At 41.0% G+C, this 20,781-nt stretch overlaps 1 protein-coding gene across 4 annotated transcripts in view; it reads right to left on the bottom strand.

The window, feature by feature from the left end:
- The window catches only part of cntfr (ciliary neurotrophic factor receptor), a 368,813-nt gene that overhangs the window by 77,125 nt on the left and 270,907 nt on the right, over positions 1 to 20,781 (bottom strand). For all 4 annotated transcript variants that reach the window (XM_060829263.1, XM_060829235.1, XM_060829245.1 and 1 more), the window contains exon 6: positions 8,850 to 9,016. In XM_060829263.1, the coding sequence (XP_060685246.1) occupies positions 8,850 to 9,016 (167 nt within the window). The remainder of the gene's footprint in view (positions 1 to 8,849; positions 9,017 to 20,781) is intronic.

The following is a 20,781-nucleotide window of genomic DNA, read 5'->3' on the forward strand; positions in this document are numbered from 1 at the left end:
TGAGGGGATTAAAGGATTGGTCAGCAAGTTTGCAGACGACACAAAGGTTGGAGGTGTCGTTGACAGTATAGACGGCTGTTGTAGGCTGCAGCGGGACATTGACAGGATGCAGAGATGGGCTGAGAGGTGGCAGGTGGAGTTCAACCTGGATAAATGTGAGGTGATGCATTTTGGAAGGTCGAATTTGAAAGCTGAGTACAGGATTAAGAATAGGATTCTTGGCAGTGTGGAGGAACAGAGGGGTCTTGGTGTGCAGGTACATGGATCCCTTAAAATGGCCACCCAAGTGGACAGGGTTGTTAAGCAAGTATATGGTGTTTTGGTTTTCATTAACAGGGGGATTGAGTTTAAGAATCGTGAGATCTTGTTGCAGCTCTATAAAACTTTGGTTAGACAGCACTTGGAATACTGCATCCTGTTCTGGTCGCCCTACTATAGGAAAGATGTGAATGCTTTGGAGAGGGTTCAGAGGAGGTTTACAGGATGCTGCCTGGACTTATCTTATGAAGAAAGGTCGACTGAGTTCGGACTTTTTTCATTGGAGAAAAGGAGGGGAAGAGGGGACCTAATTGAGGTATACAAGATAATGAGAGGCATAGATAGAGTCGATAGCCAGAGACTATTTCCCAGGGCAGAAATGACTAACACGAGGGGTCATAGTTTTAAGCTGGTTGGAGGAAAGTATAGAGGGGATGTCAGAGGCGGGTTCTTTATGCAGAGAGTTGAGAGAGCATGGAATGCGTTGCCAGCAGCAGTTGTGGAAGCAAGGTCATTGGGGACATTTAAGAGACTGCTGGACATGCATATGGTCACAGAAATTTGAGGGTGCATACATGAGGATCAATGGTCGGCATAACATCGTGGTGTACTGTTCTATGCTCTATTTCTCATGATCTTAGCAGCCAAAGATACTTTATGCCCCTATTTGCTCACTTAATTTCATTTTTAAGTAACCTCCTACACTCTCTATGTTTTTGAAGGGCTTCCCTGTTTTTAATGCCCTATATCTGACATATGCTTCCCTTGTTCTCTTTATCAAACTCTCAATATCTCTTGACATATAAGATTCGCTGGATTTGTTGGACTTGTTCTTCATTTTTCGAAGAACAAGTTGGTCCCAGATTCTCACATTATTACGTCTTAAAAGACTCCATTTTCCAAATGTAGTCTTATCTGCAAGTAGCTGTTCTCAGTTTATGTTTGCCAGATACTGTCTAATGACACTAAAAATCAGCCTTCTTCCAGTTTAGAAACTTAACTTCTGCCTACCCTCATCCATTTCTAAAATGACTTTGAAACTTACATTTATGGTCACTATCCACAAAATGCTTGCCCTCTGAAACTTCAACAGCTTCATTTCCTAGGATTAGGTCTAGTATTGCCCCATCTCTAAAAGACTATCAATGCACTGGCTCAAACAGCTTGACTGAATACACTTTAGAATCATGGAATCATAGAGTTGTACAGCACAGAAACAACCCCTTCGACAAAAAAATAGAAATTGCTGAAAAAGCTCAGCAAGTCTGGCAGCACCTGTGGAGAGAAATCAGAGTTAACGTTTCAGGTTGTGTGGCCTTTCCTCAGAACAGACCCTTTATCCAATTTGTCCATGCCAACCAGATATCCTAAATTAATCTATTCCCATTTAGCATTTGACCCATTACCCTCCAAATTCTTCATGTATCCATCCAGATGCCTTTTAAATGTAATGGTACCAGCCTCCACCGCATCTTCTGGCAGCTCATTTCATACACACACCACCCTCTGTGTGAAAAACTGCCCTTAGATCCCTTTTAAATCTTTCCCCTCTCACCTTAAAAGTATACCCTCTAGTTGTGGACACCCCTACTCTTGAAAAAGACCTTGGCTATTCACCCTATCCATGCCCCTCATGATTTTATAAACCTCGATAAGGTCACCCCTCACCTCCTGATGTTCCAGCCAATTCAGCCTCTTTCTAAGGCTCAAGACTTCCAACCCCAGCAACATGCTTGTAAATCTTTTCTGATCCCTTTCAAGTTTAACAACATCTTTCCTCCATTAAACTCCATCTGCCACTCCTAAACATTTCACCCCATCTAATCCTTTCACATAAAGGTGATCCTCATTAATATTAACAAAGTTGAAGTCCCCAACAACTATAACCCTGTTTCTCTCACAGCTTTCTGTGATTTGCCTACATAGTTAATCCTTTCTCTCCCTCACAAACTTGAGAGGCATGTAGTATAATCCCAGCAGGATAATCACCCTTTATTTCTCAGCTCTGCATCACGGCACCAGGTTACAGTCCCCAAGTTTATTTGAAATCACAAGCTTTTGGAGCACTGCTCCTTTGTCATGTGAAGTGACCTGATGAAGGAGCAGCACCCGAAAGCTTGTAATTTCAAATAAACCATTAGACTATAAGCTGGTGTTGTGTGACTTCTGACCTTGTCAACCCTAGAACTTAATTCTAATTTGATTGAAGTTCAAGATGTTAAGGCAAACAGTTAAGGTACAGAGAAAGAGAGAGAGAGAACTATTTCTGCTAGTTTGGGAGTCTAGGACAAGTTAGTGGGCATAGACCAAAAATTAAGAGTCAAATCATTTAGAAGTAAAATTAGAAAGTAGTATTATACACAGAGGATGGTAGCAACTCTTCCACTAGTGGTGATTGATGTTCATTAGGTTTGTATTTCAAATCAGAGATTGATATTCCTTTTAATTCAAATATGAGGAAATGATAGTTAGGTCCAAGACCAGCTTTGTTGGATTATGCAGACATTATAGGAAGGCTTACAAAGAAAGATGAGAGTGAAGTTAGGGCTGAGATATATTATTGGAAGAAAGGAATAGTTAGTGTCAGCTAAGTTTATGACTGGGGGCCATGCAACATCACTGCAATATTACACTATGTTCCTTCCCTTAGTTTGTCTAAGTTCCATTCAGGTCTGACTTCTGGGTGAGGATCTTATCAATGACGGAAGTTTCAACTCAAAGTTAGGGGTTTCTCTGAAATTCTTCTCCACCCATTTACATAACCCTAATTAATATCCAAGTACATCTGACTGAACGATGCTATGCATTAATTTTGGAGAAGACTACCAATTATTGGGATGCCTACTTCCGGTACTGGTAAGATGCCAGTGATATTCAGCTAATACTACTTTAACTTTGAGTGGAGTATAAATATGGTCATGAGACTGATTAGGTTGAATGTACAGATAACATGCCATGTGATACAAAATCTTCATATTTGTCTACCACTCTTGTTGAATTAACAGCAGATTTGAAATGGTTCTTCAATCCTTTAGTCTATTGTTGAAATATTGTTCAAAGTTTGAGAAATATTCTGAGGATGTCATATTTCATTATATTATTTTTATTAAATGTATGTACAGGACCCTCATGTCAAGTGATGTTTGGAAGTGCATGATGTCATAAATTGAAGTTAAGACAAGGGTTATGGATGAGATATAGTACGCAGTGTATAGGATCGTCCAATAGAATCTACGGCGGTAACATGAAACATTGTCAGTATTATATTTAGAATTTCAATATCTTGAATGCTGTAGACTTGTAAAAGCACCATGAACTTTGCTAATGCTGTTGAGCTCTTGGGGCTATTAATGCCTTCTTTCAAAGATAGGCACAGTCAGATCATGATCTCTTTCAAGTAATTGACAGAGCATTGTTAAAGATTTTGAGACTTAATTTATTGGATTAAAAAGGGTTTGTGAAAATCTAATGGTATGGTAGCACAGTGGTTACGTTATAAGATTAGTAATTCAGACCACAGCAAATGTGGTTGACTCTTTACTGCCCTCTGAAATGGCCAAATAATCCACTTAATTGAACTAGCCACTAAAAAAAATCTGATAAAAGAATGGAACTGGACAGACCATGTGCTATTTACAAAGACAATAAAAATGACAACAGCACTCACAGCTCTGTTGCCCATTGGAAGTCCTCTTTGCTAAATTCTGGGGTCCATGCCACAAATGAGACATATTCAAGAAACAGGAGAAAGTGAGGACTGTAGATGCTAGAGATCAGAGCTGAAAATGTGTTGCTGGAAAAGCGCAGCAGGTCAGGCAGCATCCAAGGAGCAGGAGAATCGATGTTTCGGGCATGAGCTCTTCTTGAGGAATTCCTGAAGAAGGGCTCATGTCTGAAACATCGATTCTCCTGCTCCTTGGATGCTGCCTGACCTGCTGCGCTTTTCCAGCAACACATTTTCAGCCATATTCAAGAAACAGCCTGATATTGTCCTTAACATACAGATTCTATGGGAATGACTATATCCTCAACATGACCATCATCATCCCACCACCAATAGGATACGTCACCAGAGGTGGCAACACAGAGGTCTACAGTTAGGAGGGAGTTGCCTGGGGAGTTTTCAGCATTAATCTTGGACTCCACAAAATCTCATGACATCAAGTCAAACATAATGTCCACAATGCAGTAAAACCTGGACAATATTCACAGACACTGCAGAAAATGCCAAAATCCAAGTAAAATTTGTTGGGATATGGTTGTCATTCGATGTTCTTGAAGTCTGATCAGTAATGTGAAAAATGAGGTGGATATGTGAGCATGTGAGCTCAATCAGAAAGCAGAACAAAGATATGAAGGTATTGACACTTGCTACAAGAAGTTAATCGGAAATAAAAGTATTTTGCCAGCTGAATACAAATCACTCAGATAACCTTCTAAATTGAACTGCTGGATGAAATCCATTAGAAATATAATCTGTTAAATGCCTATGAAGTCTGGTCAGACAAATTTAAAACAAAGTGGTCCTTCCTGGGATGAGCATAGCATGGATTCCAACAGATGCAAAAGCAGCTTGAATTGCTTTTTTGAAGTATTTTTTGCTACATATTCATGACGGTGTAGATCAAACAACATAAAAATTGCAAGATGATACTTTTCATGGAGAAATGTTTCTGAACCATCCAAAAAGACAGTGGAATTGGATGAATCATGGTAACTAACAAAGGCCTCATGGCCTGATTGATATTTCCAATGTAATTTACTTTGGTGAGATCTCTTATTGAAAACACACTGCAATATTCTAATCCCACAATGTCTCACTGGCAAAATAAAGTCAACTTTTGGAGCATCTTCATGAATGAGTGGCGGTGTTTTCTTGTGGGATGGAAGTATGGAAATTTTGTCATTTAAAATGTGTCATTAATAAGAGTACAGCAGATTTTTTAATTGGGAGTCAGGCTTGTGGGAATTATAAATTAAGTGTCCTTGATATGTTAGAGACACATTTTGCTCCAAGTGCCAGATAAAAAGTACATTTCTAATAGCATGGCAAGGGAACAAGTGAAAACATGACCTTCGAAGGAAAAGATTACACAATAAACTGGATAGAAATTATTGGTTCATAATATTCCTGCTGAGTTTCAGATCAACAGAGGAAAATCTATGGGCTGGATTGTCCCTCAATAGACACGGAGCTCTGGAATATTTCAGTATCCATACGAAGTAAACAGTCACTTTTTGACCTCCACCCCAACCACCCTTCCCCATACCCACACACAAACACCTTAATTGGCCCGGAGTCAAGTTTGTCATTTTGAGTTCTTGAAAATCGAGGCCCAATCTGAAGGTTTCCAACTTTTAACAGGCAGCAGATTGTAATGAGATGCAAGTAAGAGACAGGATGCTTCAGGATGGAGGTGAACTCTCTTCAAGGAGTTTAGCTTGTAGAGTGAAGAAACTTTTCTGCAGGGTGATGGAGACTGCTCCTGTACTCAGGCAGACAGGGGTAACATTGAATGATTGCTGGGAGACCTACCCAAACACTTAAACTGACCCTCCTCACCAGGTCAATTTCTCAGTTCAAATTCACATAGGTCAATGCATCTGAACAAATAATTCCATCTCGTTAGTCCAAATATTCAGTCAATTTGTAAGGAACCTGGTATACTAAACATGAAGTGTGATTTCTCAAAGACAGATGCCCAATTAGCATTCAATTATGTTGATCAACATGTTGCTGTAATATGATATTGACAGCAAAGATGTGAGATTTATCTAAAGTTTATTTTTGGGGAAAAGAAAAAACATCAAGTTAAAAGAGGAACAAATTGGCATAAAGCTGGGGTGGCACAATAACTCACGCCACCAGGGACCTGGATTCGAGTCCAGCCTTGGACAATATATTTCCAAGTCTAGATTAGAGTGGTACTGGAAAAGCACAGCAGGTCAGGCAGCTCCTTGGATGCACCAACTCTAATCTAGACTCTGATTTCCACCATCTGCAGTCCTCACTTTTGCCCAATATATTTCCAAGTCATGATGAATGTTTTGGAGGGGAACCTGAAGCTGGTGGTATCTCTATATATCTGTTGTCCTCCGAGACGGAAGTGGTCATAGGTTTGGAAGGTGCTGTCTAAGGATCTTTGGTAAATTTCTGCAATGCAACTTTGATTTGATTTGATTTATTGTCATGTGTACCTAAGTACAGTGAAACGTTTTGTTCACGAGCAGTACAGGCAGATCACAGTAAGCAAGGACATACAGATCATAGGATGAAAAAAAAACTTGGACAGAATAAGGCATACAGGTTACACCACACAGGACATTTGCCCACGATACCCATTGATTCCAGTTTTGCCAGGGCTCCTAATGCCACACTTGGTCGAATGTGGCCTCAATGTCAAGGGCTGTCACTCTTCCCTCATCTCTGGAATTTATTTCTTTTGTCCATGCTTGGACCAAGACTGGAATGAGGTCAGGAGCTGAGTGGCCTTGGTGGAACCCAGACTGGGCACCAGTGAGTAGGTTATTGCTGAGCAGGCTCTGCTTGATAGTACTTGATGACACCTTCCATCACTTTACTGATCATTGAGAGTAGACTGATGGAATGGTAATTGGCCGGGTGGGATTTGGTCTGCTTTTGTGTTCAGGACATACCTGGACAATTTTCCACATTGTCGGTTAGATGTCAGTGTTGTACTTGTAATGGAACAGCTTGGCTAGGGGAGTGGTATGTTCGGCAGCACAAGTCTTCAGCACTGTTTATGGAATGTTTGACCAAGCCTGCTGTATCTCCTCCCTTTTTACTCACCTGATTTTGACTAAAAGCTTTATAACCTGGCATGTTAAGTATCCAGTCTTCTTCTGGCTTGGCCACACTTCTGTCCAGTTCTCCAGTTTTGTTTTTGATATACTGTAATTTACATACATACAATTCAACCCTGCATTTATCTCTTTCTTGCCTATTGGAGAGGTACTTGAAATTGTAATATAAAAATGAAATCTTACAAAAAACAACATCCAGGACAAAAAAAGTCAACATTTTAATCATTGATCAAAGCTGAAAAGCTGCAGAAATTTTGTCCAGAGGCAATGTTTAATTTTTAAATGTGTTCTTTCTATCTGCCTTGTTCTTAAGATTCTATACCTAGGTACTTGTACCCAAGATGGTGCCTTATTTGATGACATTATACACTTTTCACTATACTCCTGTAGTTTTGTACTTGATTATGTGTGACAATAAAATCAAACTGCATGTCACAGAGAAGCTGCAAACAAGCTTCAGTGGGTATGTGAAGATAATGCACAATGTTGAGAGTGTGGCATACAAATCCAGCAGAGCTCCTGGTAGGAGTAGCTGCAAAGGACAGCAGCAATGTCTTAAATTCATCAAGGATTGACTAAGGTCAATCTTAATCAATGAACATCTCTTAATTCTGCTTATGCACAATGTACCAATTAAACATACAGTCTGCTTAACTGAGTGAAACACACAGATCTACAAAGTTAAAAGCCATTCTAAGAGGCCAAGTCACCAAATTTTAATAGAAATGTGCCACTAATGTTGCACCTTTTTGGATACTCTCTTCAGTTTTCCCATATGCTTATGCTTTTCTAGGTACAGCAACATAAGCGCATTCATATCCTTTCAGATATAGGTAGGGATTACGAAATAATGCACAGAAGCCAAGGGGTGGAGGGAGTATCCTCTCTTGCACTGAGTTATGGACAGTGGGGTGCAAACGCCAGCATTTGCAGTAAGTGTTCTCTTAAGTTTTTAAATTCACATTTACTTACCTGTTACCTGGTTCATCGAGGTTAAATTAAGAACTCACAACAATATAAAGAGCTATGTGATCCGCCTGTATTGCTCGCAAGACAAAGCTTTTCACTATGCCTGGGTACACGTGGCAATAAATTCAATTCATTCATTCATCAGCTCCTATAATAGCAGCATTCCTCCCTAATGGTACTCTTGTACTGTTTTTTTAAACTCATTTATGAGATGAGGGCATGGCTTCTAGGCCAGCATTTGTGCCCATCTCTAACTGCCCCTAAGAGTCAACCACATTGCTGTAGGTCTGGAGTCACATATAGGCCAAACCAGGTAAGCACAGCAGTTTCCTCCCCTAAAGGACATTAGTGAACCAGATGGGCTTTTCTGACAATTGGCAATGGATTCACAGTCATCCTTAGATGATTAATTCTAGACTTTCTTTTCCCAATTAAATTCAAACTCAACCATCTGCCGTGGCGAGATTCATGCCCAGCGCCCCCGAACATTACCTGGGTCTCTGGATTAATTACTAATCAGCCATTGCCTCCCCTTTTGTTTAGTTTAAATTGTGAAGAACAACTGATGTGTGTCAGCTCCTCTTCTTTACAAGGTATCATGATCCTTATGACAGATTCAAACTACACTTTCATGGGTGGTTGATACTACAATCAGAAATGAGTCAGTTTTATTGTTATAAACACAGCTCGCACATGGATGTTATTTCATATGATCCGTAACAAACTAGCATCATTGTAAAATTGCCTTAACATTCACATTCAAGCCTCACTTAGCATGTTCAGATGTCAAAAATCACCTATAGTATTTTCATTGAATGAGATGGATGAAGAGTTGGATCCCAGTGCGTTCTTTGCGGTCACGGTCACAGTGTATTTGCTTGTAGAAAACATTTCCAGAAATCTGATGTTGCACCTATTTTTATGGTTGGGATCCATAGTCGTCTCAATTTCCTTCTCCCCATGTCTGCAAAAAAAATTGTCATGCTGTCAGAAAATAAGCATACTATGTAAGCCATTATCATTTTCCTACAGAAGAAATTTCAAATAATTTATCTTCATTGGGGGCTGAAATCTAACTGTGCAGTTGTCATGATGCATTATAACATGTTTGTTAACATAGTACAGCTCACGCATCACGAACAAAATCTATTCTACAAATATTTGAAAAAGTAATGGAAATGCAAACCTTCGTAAGAACACTACTGAGTGTTGTACTAAAGCTAATGGTTTAATAATGTCCTAGATCCAAGCAGAGAAAATTGGAACAGTTGAAGTGGTATATCGGACAAACTAACACAGATTATGTATTCAAATCCAGGGGGTGCATCTTTCGACCAAGTAGCAGTGCTGCCTTTGGAATTGGTGATTCACCCTGAACAAACCTGTGCTATACTGGGCAGGACGATCTCAGAGAGACTTGTGCTCCTTAGTGAAATGGTTGCCTACATGCCTGGCAGGGGGTGGATGGCTGCCTCATCAGCTTGGACCTGGAGAAGGTCTCTGACCTGATGTTGCACACCTATATATGGGACATGCTCTCCAAAATAGGTTTTGGGAAGGGACTCTGCAATTGGACCCAACTACTCTACATCAACATCGTTAGTGAATGGTTGGGAGTCAGAAAGCTTTCCATTCAGATCTGGAGTCAGGCAAGGCTGCCTTCTTTGTGTGTTGCACAGAGCCTTTTACAGAGTTCATCAGGAAAGATGTGAGCCTGAGGAGGTTGACTATTCCAGGCAGTGGAGTCCAAAAGATCAAAGCCTCCCTGTTCATGGATGATATTACCATTTTCTGCTCGGTTCCGCTGTCAGTGCACAGACCCCTGAGCATGTGCAACCTGATCAAACTGGCCTCAGGAGCCAAGGTAAATTGAGACTAGAACAAGGCCATGTTCTTTAGAAACAGGGCTGACTGATTCTTAATTCTTTACACAGTCAGATCAGATTACCTGAGGGTGTTGGGAATACGATTCAGAGAAGCCAAGGTATGCGTAAAAACTTGAGAGAAGTATATCGTCAAGTAGAGGCAGAAAGTGGGCATTTGGAAACAGCACTCCCTCTCCATTGTTGGCAAAAACCTCGTCATCAGTTGTGAGGCACTTTCTCTGTTGGTGGACATGGTAAAGCTCATAGAGTCGTAGCGTCCTACAACACCGAGACAGGCCCTGGTGTCAAAACTGGTCCATGCTGACCAAAATGTCCATCAACACTAACCCCATTTCCCTGCACTGAACCCATATACTTCTAAACCTTACCTATCCATGTATTAGTCTAAACGTCTTTTAAATGTTTTTAATATACATGTCTCAACCACTTCCACTTGCAGCTCATTCCATATGCATACCACCCTTTGTATAAAAATGTTGCCCCCCCAGATTCTCTTTTATTTTTTCCCCTCTAACCTTAAACTGATGCCCTCTAGTCCTTGATTCCCCAGCCTTGGGAAAAAGACTGAGTGCATTCACCCTATCCATGCCTCTCATGATCTTATACATTTCCGTAATATCCCCCTTCAGTCTCCCATGCTCTAAAGAAAAATGTCCTAGCTTACCTGAACCCACCCTATACCTCAGACTGTTGAATCCTGGTTACATCCTTGTAAATTTCTTCTGCATTCTTTCCAGTTTAATAACGTCCTTCTTATAACAATGTGACCAAAACTGAACACAATACTCCAAGTGCAGCCTCACCAACATCCTGTATAACTGCAACATAACTTCCCAACTTCTATACTGAATGCCCTGAATGATGAAGGCCAGTGTGCCAAAAGCTTGATTCACTGCTCTGTCTACCTGTAACTCCATCTGTGAGCCTGAACTCCAAGGTCCCTCTGTTCCACTCCACTCCTTAAGGCTCGACCATTCACCACAAAACTCCTACTTTGATTTGACTTTCCAAGCTACCAGACCTCACACTTATCTATATTAAACTCCATTTGCCATTTCTTGGTCCACCTCCCCTGATCAAGACCCTGCTGCAATTTCTGAGAACCTTCCTGACTGTCCACGATCCCTCCTATTTTAGTGTCATCTGCAAACTTACTAATCATGTCTTGGACATTCTCATTCAAATCGTTGATATAGATGCCAAACAGAAATGGGACCAGCACTGACCCCTGAGATACTCCACTAGTCACAGGCCTCCAGTACAACAAGTATCCTTCCACTATTACCCTCTGCTTCCTACCATCAAGCTAATTGTGCGTCCAATTTGCCAACTCCCCCTGGAATCCATGCAATGTAACTTTCCATAGCAGCCCTCCATGTGGAACCTTATCAAAGGCCTTACTGAAATCCATATGGACGACGTCTACCAGCTTGCCCTCGTCAACATTCCTGGTCACTTCCTCAAAGAACTTTAACAAATTTGATAGGCATGATCTCCCACGCACAAAGCTATGCTGACTATGCCTAATCAAACCCTGTCTTTCTAAATGCATATATACCTTATCTCTCAGAATCTTCTCAAGTAATTTACCTACCACAGATATTAGGCTTACTGGCCCATAGGTCCCAAGGGTTTTTTTTGCAGCCCTTCTTGATTAAGGGCACAACATTTGCTACCCTACAGTCCTCCAGGATTTCACCCGAAGCTAACAATGATGCAAAAGTATCAGCCAGGGCCCCTGTAATTTCTTCTCTAGCCTCTAGCAGTGTTCTTGGATATATCTGGTCAGGGCCAGGAGATTTATCCACCTTCATACATTCTAATACATCCAACACCTACTGTACTGTGATATGGACAGTCCCCAAGATATCACTACCAACTTCTCCAAGTTCCCAAGTCTTCATATCTTCACAATAAACACAGAGGAAAAATATTCATTGAGCACCTCACCCATCTCCTGCAGTTCTACACATACATGTCCACTTTGGTCCTTGAGGAATCCTATTCTCTCTCTAGTTATTCATTTTCCTTTAATATACTGAAAGAACCTCTTTGGATTCATCCTCATCTTCTCAGCCAAGGCTATCTCGTGCACCCTTTTCACCCTCCTGATTTCCTTCTTCAGTAAACTCCTGTAATCACTATATAGCTCCAGGGATTCTTTGATCCCCGCTGCCTATACCTGAGCCATGTCCTTTTTTTTCTGGTCAAAGCCTCAATATATCTTGTCATCCAGGGTTCTCTATTCCTGCCAACCTTGCTGTTCACCCTCACAGGAACAAACAGACCTTGAACTCTAGCTATCTTAAAGGTTCCTTTGCCTGCAAACAAACTACTCCAATCAACCCCTGCAAGCTCCTGTCTAATTCCATCAAACTTTGCAATGACCCATTCCCAGAACCTGCACCATTGCCAGCTGAGCCATCTTCCATTCCATTGGGGGATCTAAGATGGACTGTGTCCACAAGGTACCATGCATAAAACTCTCGATAAGAGGAGGAAGAATATACGCAATGCTGCCCTCATCCTGATGTTCATCTTTGTATGTGCATAGCCTCTCGATACACAAATACCAAGTGTCACTATGTTTTGAGGTTCTACCTATCCCTGCTGTTGCAAAGGAAGTGTCTGACCTCACTCCAAGTATTTGGACCAATCCATATCACCTATCTTTTGTGGAGAAATTTGCTAAGATATACATCTTTGACCACCAGTCCATCAGGGAGTAGTTAAAATATAGTGCCCTTGAGACCCGATAGGGAAAGGAGAGGGTGGATCCTGTCAGATTATTCCCCGAGTAGACTGTCAAAGTCAGTTGGCAGAATTTTCCAACCAGCATCGGGACAACACTTGGCTGGTCATGAGAAAGGTACTGCCTGTGAGATCCTTCACTTACACCCCATCCGTCTCTGCCACTGCATGCTGCCCTCAAAGTGGCTGTGGAGAGGGTTGTGACCGGAATGCGTCTTTACAAAAAGAAAATCTGGTGAGAAATGCAATAGCTTTTGTCGAGGTTCATTCTGAGCAACACTACGATGCAGGATTCTGTCCCTACTGTCTGTTCACCAGGACACACACCGAGCCAAATATCGACTGTGCCTGAGAACCATCAACTGGTGAAATTTGCTGTTTGGTCTTCCTGAAACTTGTTGGTCTTCCATAGCAATGAGTTTACCTCGAATGAGTATTGCAGACTGGCATATTTCAAGGTTAAGGACTATGTGCTGAGGGACACACTAAAGTCTGGAGCAGACAGCGCCGAGGCACAGTGGGGAAAGACCACTGTCTGAAGTCTTTCTGCCAAAGAACAATGGGGGTCCATTCAGTTATTAGAACTTCCCAGTACCTCAAATGCATGTAAATATAGTCTAGTATAATTAACAAATGCCTTGAGTTTCTTTGTTCTACATACGTAAAGACGATACAGAATTGAACTGCTCCAGTGACTATGAATGTATATTTTTAAAATAAAAGAGATGTCAATTGAACTAAACTAATACTAGATTAATTTTATACCCCTTTAGAGTTCAATTTAAATAGTTCTCCTCCATTGTTCAGTGCTTCTAAGCAGGCAAAAGAAGGGTTGTGACAAAGGGGGCTTGCGTATAATTCAGATAATAGGTAAGCCAATATCAATTAAATATATGCAAAAAGGCTTTTCATTCACAGCCCTGATTGAATTAAGTGAACATCATATCTTTTACATATGACTAGAAACTACAATACTTTTGAACCTCATCACAAGTAATAGCTAAATTTGCTTTGCAGGATTTAGATTTTCATTGTCTGAGAATAATACAAAGATGTGAACAGGCTTTGCCAGTTGGGCAATGTCTTCAGGCAGAGGGGTCAATGGCAATGCATTTGGCGATATGCTTGGGGCTGTTTTCCTTGCCTCACTAGTTCTTGTAATACTGTATTGCAGTTTGTGTGGAGATAATCTTGAGGAACTTTATGATTAATTACAAACAACCAATGTATTAAAAATCTTGCAAAAGGAGCAAAAGTTTTTATATTTTCTCCTTCTATGGCTTACCTATTATTTCTAATGAAAACAAGCTGCAATTAATAGGTTAAACTAAGGTCAAATTATTCTTAATTCTTCTCCCAAAGGACATCACAGAATGTATAATATTATATCCTGGAAATGCAATGTGGAACCAAAGATGTTTTTATCAACTCATCAGTAAACAATACTAGACATTACACTATTCGGTGACAGCTTGGTTAGAAGGGAGGACTTGAAGGTCTTCCAGCTAATACCTAAATATAATAAGAATTGTATCTGAGGTGATGTGCAAATCAAAAAGATTTACACCAAAAAATTGTAACTGGTTGTAGTAAAAGAAGGCTGTTGCCTGCATCAATTAGTTGCTCAGCACCTTGGAGGACAATAGCACTAGTGATTGTATACCTCTTTGGGAAAGCCTTGGCACAAGGGCCTGGAATAACATAATAGGTATTATGAGAACAAAGTGTATTGTATTGGACTTCGACATCTAGAACATTACAATGGTTGGTACCTTGCATGCTGCCCTGCTAAAATTGCTCTAAGGGATAAAGTTAGTTGTCTATTATATAGCTTGACTTTGAGCATTACGCAGGAGCACAGCTGTTATGTAAAAGTATAAACATGTGCTTACATTTCCAAAATGCTCTTAATGCTGTTCAATCACAGGGTATATGTACATGAGTGTTCAAGAGGCTACTGAGTTGTACCAGGCATCATAGCTCTTGTCCACACACCATCTATCTAGTGAGGGCTCAAATCAGTTATTTAAAGACCAAACACTATCCCTCTAATCTGTAGGAACGGATAAAGGGAAAAACTGAGATACAATTGTGAAGTGGCGATTTTGACAATTGTGGGATTGCAGATGAATGCGACTTCTGCTTGGAGGCAGGTTAGCTCGGCATATGGAATCACATGGCTACTCCAACTTAAATGTCCATAGTCAAATGGTTGCGCAATTATATGGCAACGTGGGTAGGATGTTGCAGGCACTCTGTTACCTCACAGAGTCAAAAGTCTTGGTGCCACACTTGAATGCCCTAAATCTCCATCTATCTCCTCTGTTATGTTTGAATTGCCTTTTGTAGAGATTGACTTTATTATCCTGCTAGCTCCCTCCATCCTCTCTGACCTTCCTTACGATCGCCATGACCCAATCTTCCTCCCTCAGGTGACTGTGACCCACCTCCCTGGACAGCTGCTACCTGAGCACAATACAATGGCTCAATCTGCTCACCTCTCATCCAGCAAAGCCTTCTGACAAGATCTCCAGATCAAAGATGCTTGAACAAACAAACAATGCACCAAGAGAAGGCTAATTGCTGTCACAGGGAACTGGCTTGTTCACAGAACCCAAATAAATAAGCCTTCACTTTGGAGCTGGAATTCTTTCCACTCATCTCCAGATATCACCAAAAATTAGTGTCCAAAAAAACTGCATGATCCCAGCGAGAGATGCTTAACACTATGGTCAGTGTTTCATTATTTATAAATAAGCTCCCTGTCTTGCTGTACTGAGGAGTACAAGCATAAAGGGAAAGGCTATACATTGCATATAAGGTCTGTAGAAATGGTCCATTTTTTTTTACATATATCAGTAATTTGGTTTGGAAGTTCTTGCACATGAACAAAGGTTTCCTAGGTGTCAAACATGTATTTAGTTAGAAAATAATAATTAAACATTTCTAATGTAGTATGTAACTATTTTTAAGTTTTCTTATCCATATCTGATATATATCATTGATACAGTTTTCTTTCATTAACACCAGACTCTTTCAGCTCTCAAAAACCTGAGAAGCAAAAGAAAGCTAAGATCTGTGTTTTTTTAATGCAGTACAGACATTACTATTACTAAAGAATGACCTTGATATAGTAATTTGCATTGAAACACATTTAGGGTCTTGGCACCAGAATGGCTTCAAATAGAAATTAACATTTTATATGTATAATTCAAGCTCAGGAACCCACAGACTAATGATCATCTAGCAGACAGCACACTCGGTGTCTCCTCAGACAATGGTTGTTCTACATATGGGGATAGTGGGCTGCATTACTTTCCATTAGCATAGGAGTTGACAGTATCATTAAGCAGACTCACATTTGAGAAATACTAATGAAGCAAAGCCAGTGAGTGCTAGCCAGGCAGGAAGGTGACTATTACTGTGGCAAACAAACCGCAAAAATATTAACCTTTAAAGTTCCAAATACTTTACCATACACTTTCTATTACACAGCATAAAATAATTCACATCAAACTTTACCAACAGAAACCATTCCTTAGAATTGAAGTGATCTACAACCCAAATTGTGCTTTAAAGTCCATTTTTATGAAGCTCTGTTGGCAGTGTGGTGTCTTTGCAGAATATAGAAGCAATCAGTATACTTGGTTCATTTGATAGGTGACATATACTAAGGAGAACGCCTCACTGAGTTTCATGTTATTGATAGAGGATTAAAGGGGCCTGATATTCACATGTCTGTGCTGTACCAGTGTGGAAAAATAATCCATTATTTTGCCTTTTTTCTCTTTAAACGTTGCAGCTCTTTGAGATCTTGTAGATTGTGTACTTCCAGACAACACATACTACTGATCAGGTTCTCCAGATGTAAGCCATTCTGGTATTGAGTCTGCTGCACCATTCAAAGAGATCATGGCTGATCTGATCATCCTCAACTCCACTTTCCTGCCTTTTCCCTATCATGCTGGTTCCCTCACTGATTAAAAATATCTGCCTCAGCTTTGAGTATACTTAATCTCAGGGTCAACAGCCCTCAGCAGCAAAGAATTCTACAGATTAACTGCCCTCTAAGAGAAGAAATTCCTCTTTACCTACTAGAGAAGGTGCAAAACATGACCTCTCTTGGGAAATAAGGCAAAGCAGGTGACTGAGGTGTCAGTGTGGGAGCACTTTGGGGCCAGTGACCATAATTCTATTTGTTTTAAAATAGTGATGGAAAAGGACAGACCAGATCCACAAGTTGAAGTTCTAAATTGGAGGAAGGCTAATTTTGACGGTATTAGGCAAGAACTTTCAAAAGCTGATTGGAGGCAAGTGTTAGGTTAAAGCGAAAAGAAGGCAGATGTAGGGAATGCTGGATGACTGAAGAAATTGAGGGTTTTGGTTGAGAACCAGAAGGAAGCATATGACAGGTATAAACAGGACAGACTGAGTGAATCCTTAGAAGAGTATAAAGGCAGTAGGAGTATACTTATGAGGGAAATCAGGAAGGCAAAAAGGGGACATGAGATAGCTTTAGCAAATAGAGTTAAGGAGAACCCAAAGGGTTTTTACAAATACATTAAGGACAAAAGGGCAACTAGGGAGAGAACAGGGCCCCTCAAAGATCCGCAAGGCAGCCTTTGTGTGCATCACAGGAGATGGGGGAGATACTAAATGAGTATTTTGCATCAGTGTTTACTGTGTAAAAGGACATGGAAGATAAAGAATATAGGGAAATAGATGGTGACATCTTGAAAAAGGTCCATATTATAGAGGAGGAAGTGCTGGATGTCTTGTAATACATAAAAGGGGATAAATCCCCAGGACCGATCAGGTGTACCCTAGAACTTTGTGGGAAGCCAGGGAAATGATTGCTGAGCCTCTTGCTGAGATATTTGTATTACCGATAGTCACAGGTGAGGTGCCGGAAGACCGGAGGTTGGCTCACGTGATGCCACTGTTTAAGAAGGGTGGTAAGGACAAGCCAGGGAACAATAGACTAGTGAGTCTGACCTCGGTGGTAGGCAAGTTGTTGGAGGGAATCCTGAGGGACAGGATGTACATGTATTTGGAAAGGCAAGGACTGATTAGGGATAGTCAACATGGCTTTGTGTGTGGGAAATCATGTTTCACAAACTTGATTGAGTTTTTTGAATAAGTAACAAAGAGGATTTATGACCATAGAGCGGTATATGTGATCTATATGGACTTTAGTAAGGCATTCAACAAGGTTCCCCATGGGGGACTGATTAGCAAGGTTAGATCTCATGGAATACAGGGACAACTAGCCATTTGGATACAGAACTTGCTCAAAGGTAGAAGACAGAGGGTGGTGGTGGAGGGTTGTTTTTCAGACTGGAGGCCTGTGACCAGTGGAGTACAACAAGGATCGGTGCTGGGTCCTCTACTTATTGTCATTTACATAAATGATTTGGATGCAAGCATAAGAGGTACAATTAGTAAGTTTGCAGATGACACCAAAATTGGAGGTGTAGTCGACAGCGAAGAGGGTTACCTCAGTTTATAACAGGATCTTGACCAGATGGGCCAATGAGCTGAGAACTGGCAAATAGAGTTTAATTCAGATAAATGCGAGGTGCTGCATTTTGGGAAAGCAAATCTTAGCAGGACTTGTACACTTGATGGTAAGGTCCGAGGGAGTGTTGCTGAACAAAGAGACCTTGGAGTGCAGGTTCATAGCTCCTTGAATGTGGAGTCGCAGGTAGATAGGATAATGAAGGTGGTGTTTGGTATGCTTTCCTTTATTTGTCAGTATTGAATATAGAAGTTGGGAGGTCATGTTGCGGCTGTATGGGATATTGGTTAGGCCACTGTTGGAATATTGCGTGAAATTCTGGTCTCCTTCCTATCGGAAAGATGTTGTGAAACTTGAAAGGGTTCAGAAAAGATTTACAAGGATGTTGCCAGGGTTGGAGGATTTGAGCTATAGGGAGAGGCTAAACAGGCTGGGGCAGTTTTCCCTGGAGTGTGGGAGGCTGAGGAGTGACCTTATAGAGGTTTACAAAATTATGAGGGGCATAGATAGGGTAAATAGACAAAGTCTCTTCCCTGGGGCCAGGGACTCCAGAACTAGAGGGTATAGGTTTAGGATGAGAGGAGAAAGATATAAAAGAGACCTAAGAGGCAATGTTTTCACACAGAGGGTGGTATGTGTATGGAATGAGCTGCCAGAGGAAGTGGTGGAGGCTGGTACAATAGCAACATTTAAGAGGCACTTGGATGGGTATATGAATAGGAAGGGTTTGGAGGGATATGGGCCAAGTGCTGGCAGGTGGGACTAGATTGGGTTGGGATATCTGGTCGGCATGGACGGGTTGGACCAAAGGGTCTGTTTCCATGCTGTACATCTCTATGACTCTATGACACTGACTGATTAGGGATAGTCAACATGGCTTCGTGCGTGTGAAATCATGTCTCACAAATTTGGTTGAGCTTTTTGAAGAAGTAACCAAGAGCATTGGTGAGGGCAGAGCGGTGGACGTGATCTATATGGGCTTCAGTAAGGCGTTGGACAAGGTTCTCCCGGGGGACTGGTTAGCAAGGTTAAATCTCATGGAATACAGGGAGAACTAGCCATTTGGATACAGAACTGGTTCAAAGGTAGACAACAGAGGGTGGTGGTAGAGGGTTGTTTTTCAGACTGGACGCCTGTGACCAGTGGAGTGCCACAAGGATCGGTGTTGGGTCCAGTACTTTTCGCAATTTATATAAAGGATTTGGATGCAAGCATAAGAGGTACAGTTAGTAAGTTTGCAGACGACATCAAAATTGGAGACTAAAAAAGAGAAAATGATGGAAAATCTCAGCAAGTCTGGCAGCATCTGTGAGAGAAAAGACATTTCGAGTCTAACTGACCCTTTGTCAAAGCTTTTTACCAAAATTGGAGATGTAGTCAAAGAAGGTTACCTCAGACTATAAAAGGATCTTGACCAGATGGGCCAATGGGCTGAGAAATGGCAGATGGAGTTTAACTTAGATAAATACGAGGTGCTGCATTTTGGGAAAGCACGTCTTATCAGGACTTATCAGGGAGTGTTGCTGAACAAAGAGACCTTGGAGTGCAGGTTCACAGCTTCTTGAAAGTAAAGTCGCAGGTAGATAGGATAGAGAAGGAGGCATTTGGTATGCTTTCCTTTATCGGTCAGAGTACTGAGTACAGGCACTGGGAGGTCATGTTGTGGCTGTACGGGATATTGGTTAGTCCACTTTTGGAATACTGCATTCAATTTTGGTCTCCCTGCTATAGGAAGTGTGCTGTGAAACTTGAAATAGTTCAGAACAGATTTACAAGGATGTTGTCAGAGTTGGAGTGTTTCAGCTACATTGAGAGGCTAAATAGGGTGGAGTAGTCTCCTTCAAGCGTTGCAGGCTAAGGGATGACCTTGCAGAAGTTTATAAAATCATTAGAGGCATAGATAGGGTGAATATCCAAGGTTTTTTCCCCAAGGTAGTGAAATCCAAACAAGAGGGCATAGGTTTAAGGTGAGGGGGAAAGATTTAAAAGGGCCAACTTTGTAATGCAGATGGTGGTGTGTTCATGGAATGAGCTGCCAGAGGAAGTAGTGGAGGCTGGTACAATTACAACATTTAAAAGGCATCTGGATGGGTACATGAATAAGAAGAGTTTAGAAGGATCTGGGGACAAATGCTGACAAATAGGATTAATTCTTTTCTACAATATCAGGTTGGTATGGATGAGTGGAACAAAAGGGTCTGCTTCCGTGATGTGGGAAAACAATTTTTCTGCATCTAACCTGTCACGGCTCCAAGAATGTGATATGTTTCAAGAAGGTTCCCTCTTATCCTCCTAAAATCCAATGAGCACCAAACCTGTTCTATCTGGTATCAGCCAAGTGAACCTTCTCTGGATTTCATCCAATGCCATTATATCTTTCTTTTGATAAGGGGCCTAAAATTGTTGACACTATTCCAACTGTGGTCTGACTCATGCCTTGTGTGGTTTTAGCAAAATAGCCCTGCTTCTATACTCTATTCCCTTTGAAATAAAGGAAAGCATTCCATTTGCTTTCCCTAATACCTGTTGAACTTGAGTACTAGCTTCTGAAGATTTATGCATGAGAACTCCCAA

The sequence above is a fragment of the Hemiscyllium ocellatum genome, chromosome 1 (genome assembly GCF_020745735.1).
Source record: "Hemiscyllium ocellatum isolate sHemOce1 chromosome 1, sHemOce1.pat.X.cur, whole genome shotgun sequence".
Lineage (NCBI taxonomy): Eukaryota > Metazoa > Chordata > Chondrichthyes > Orectolobiformes > Hemiscylliidae > Hemiscyllium > Hemiscyllium ocellatum.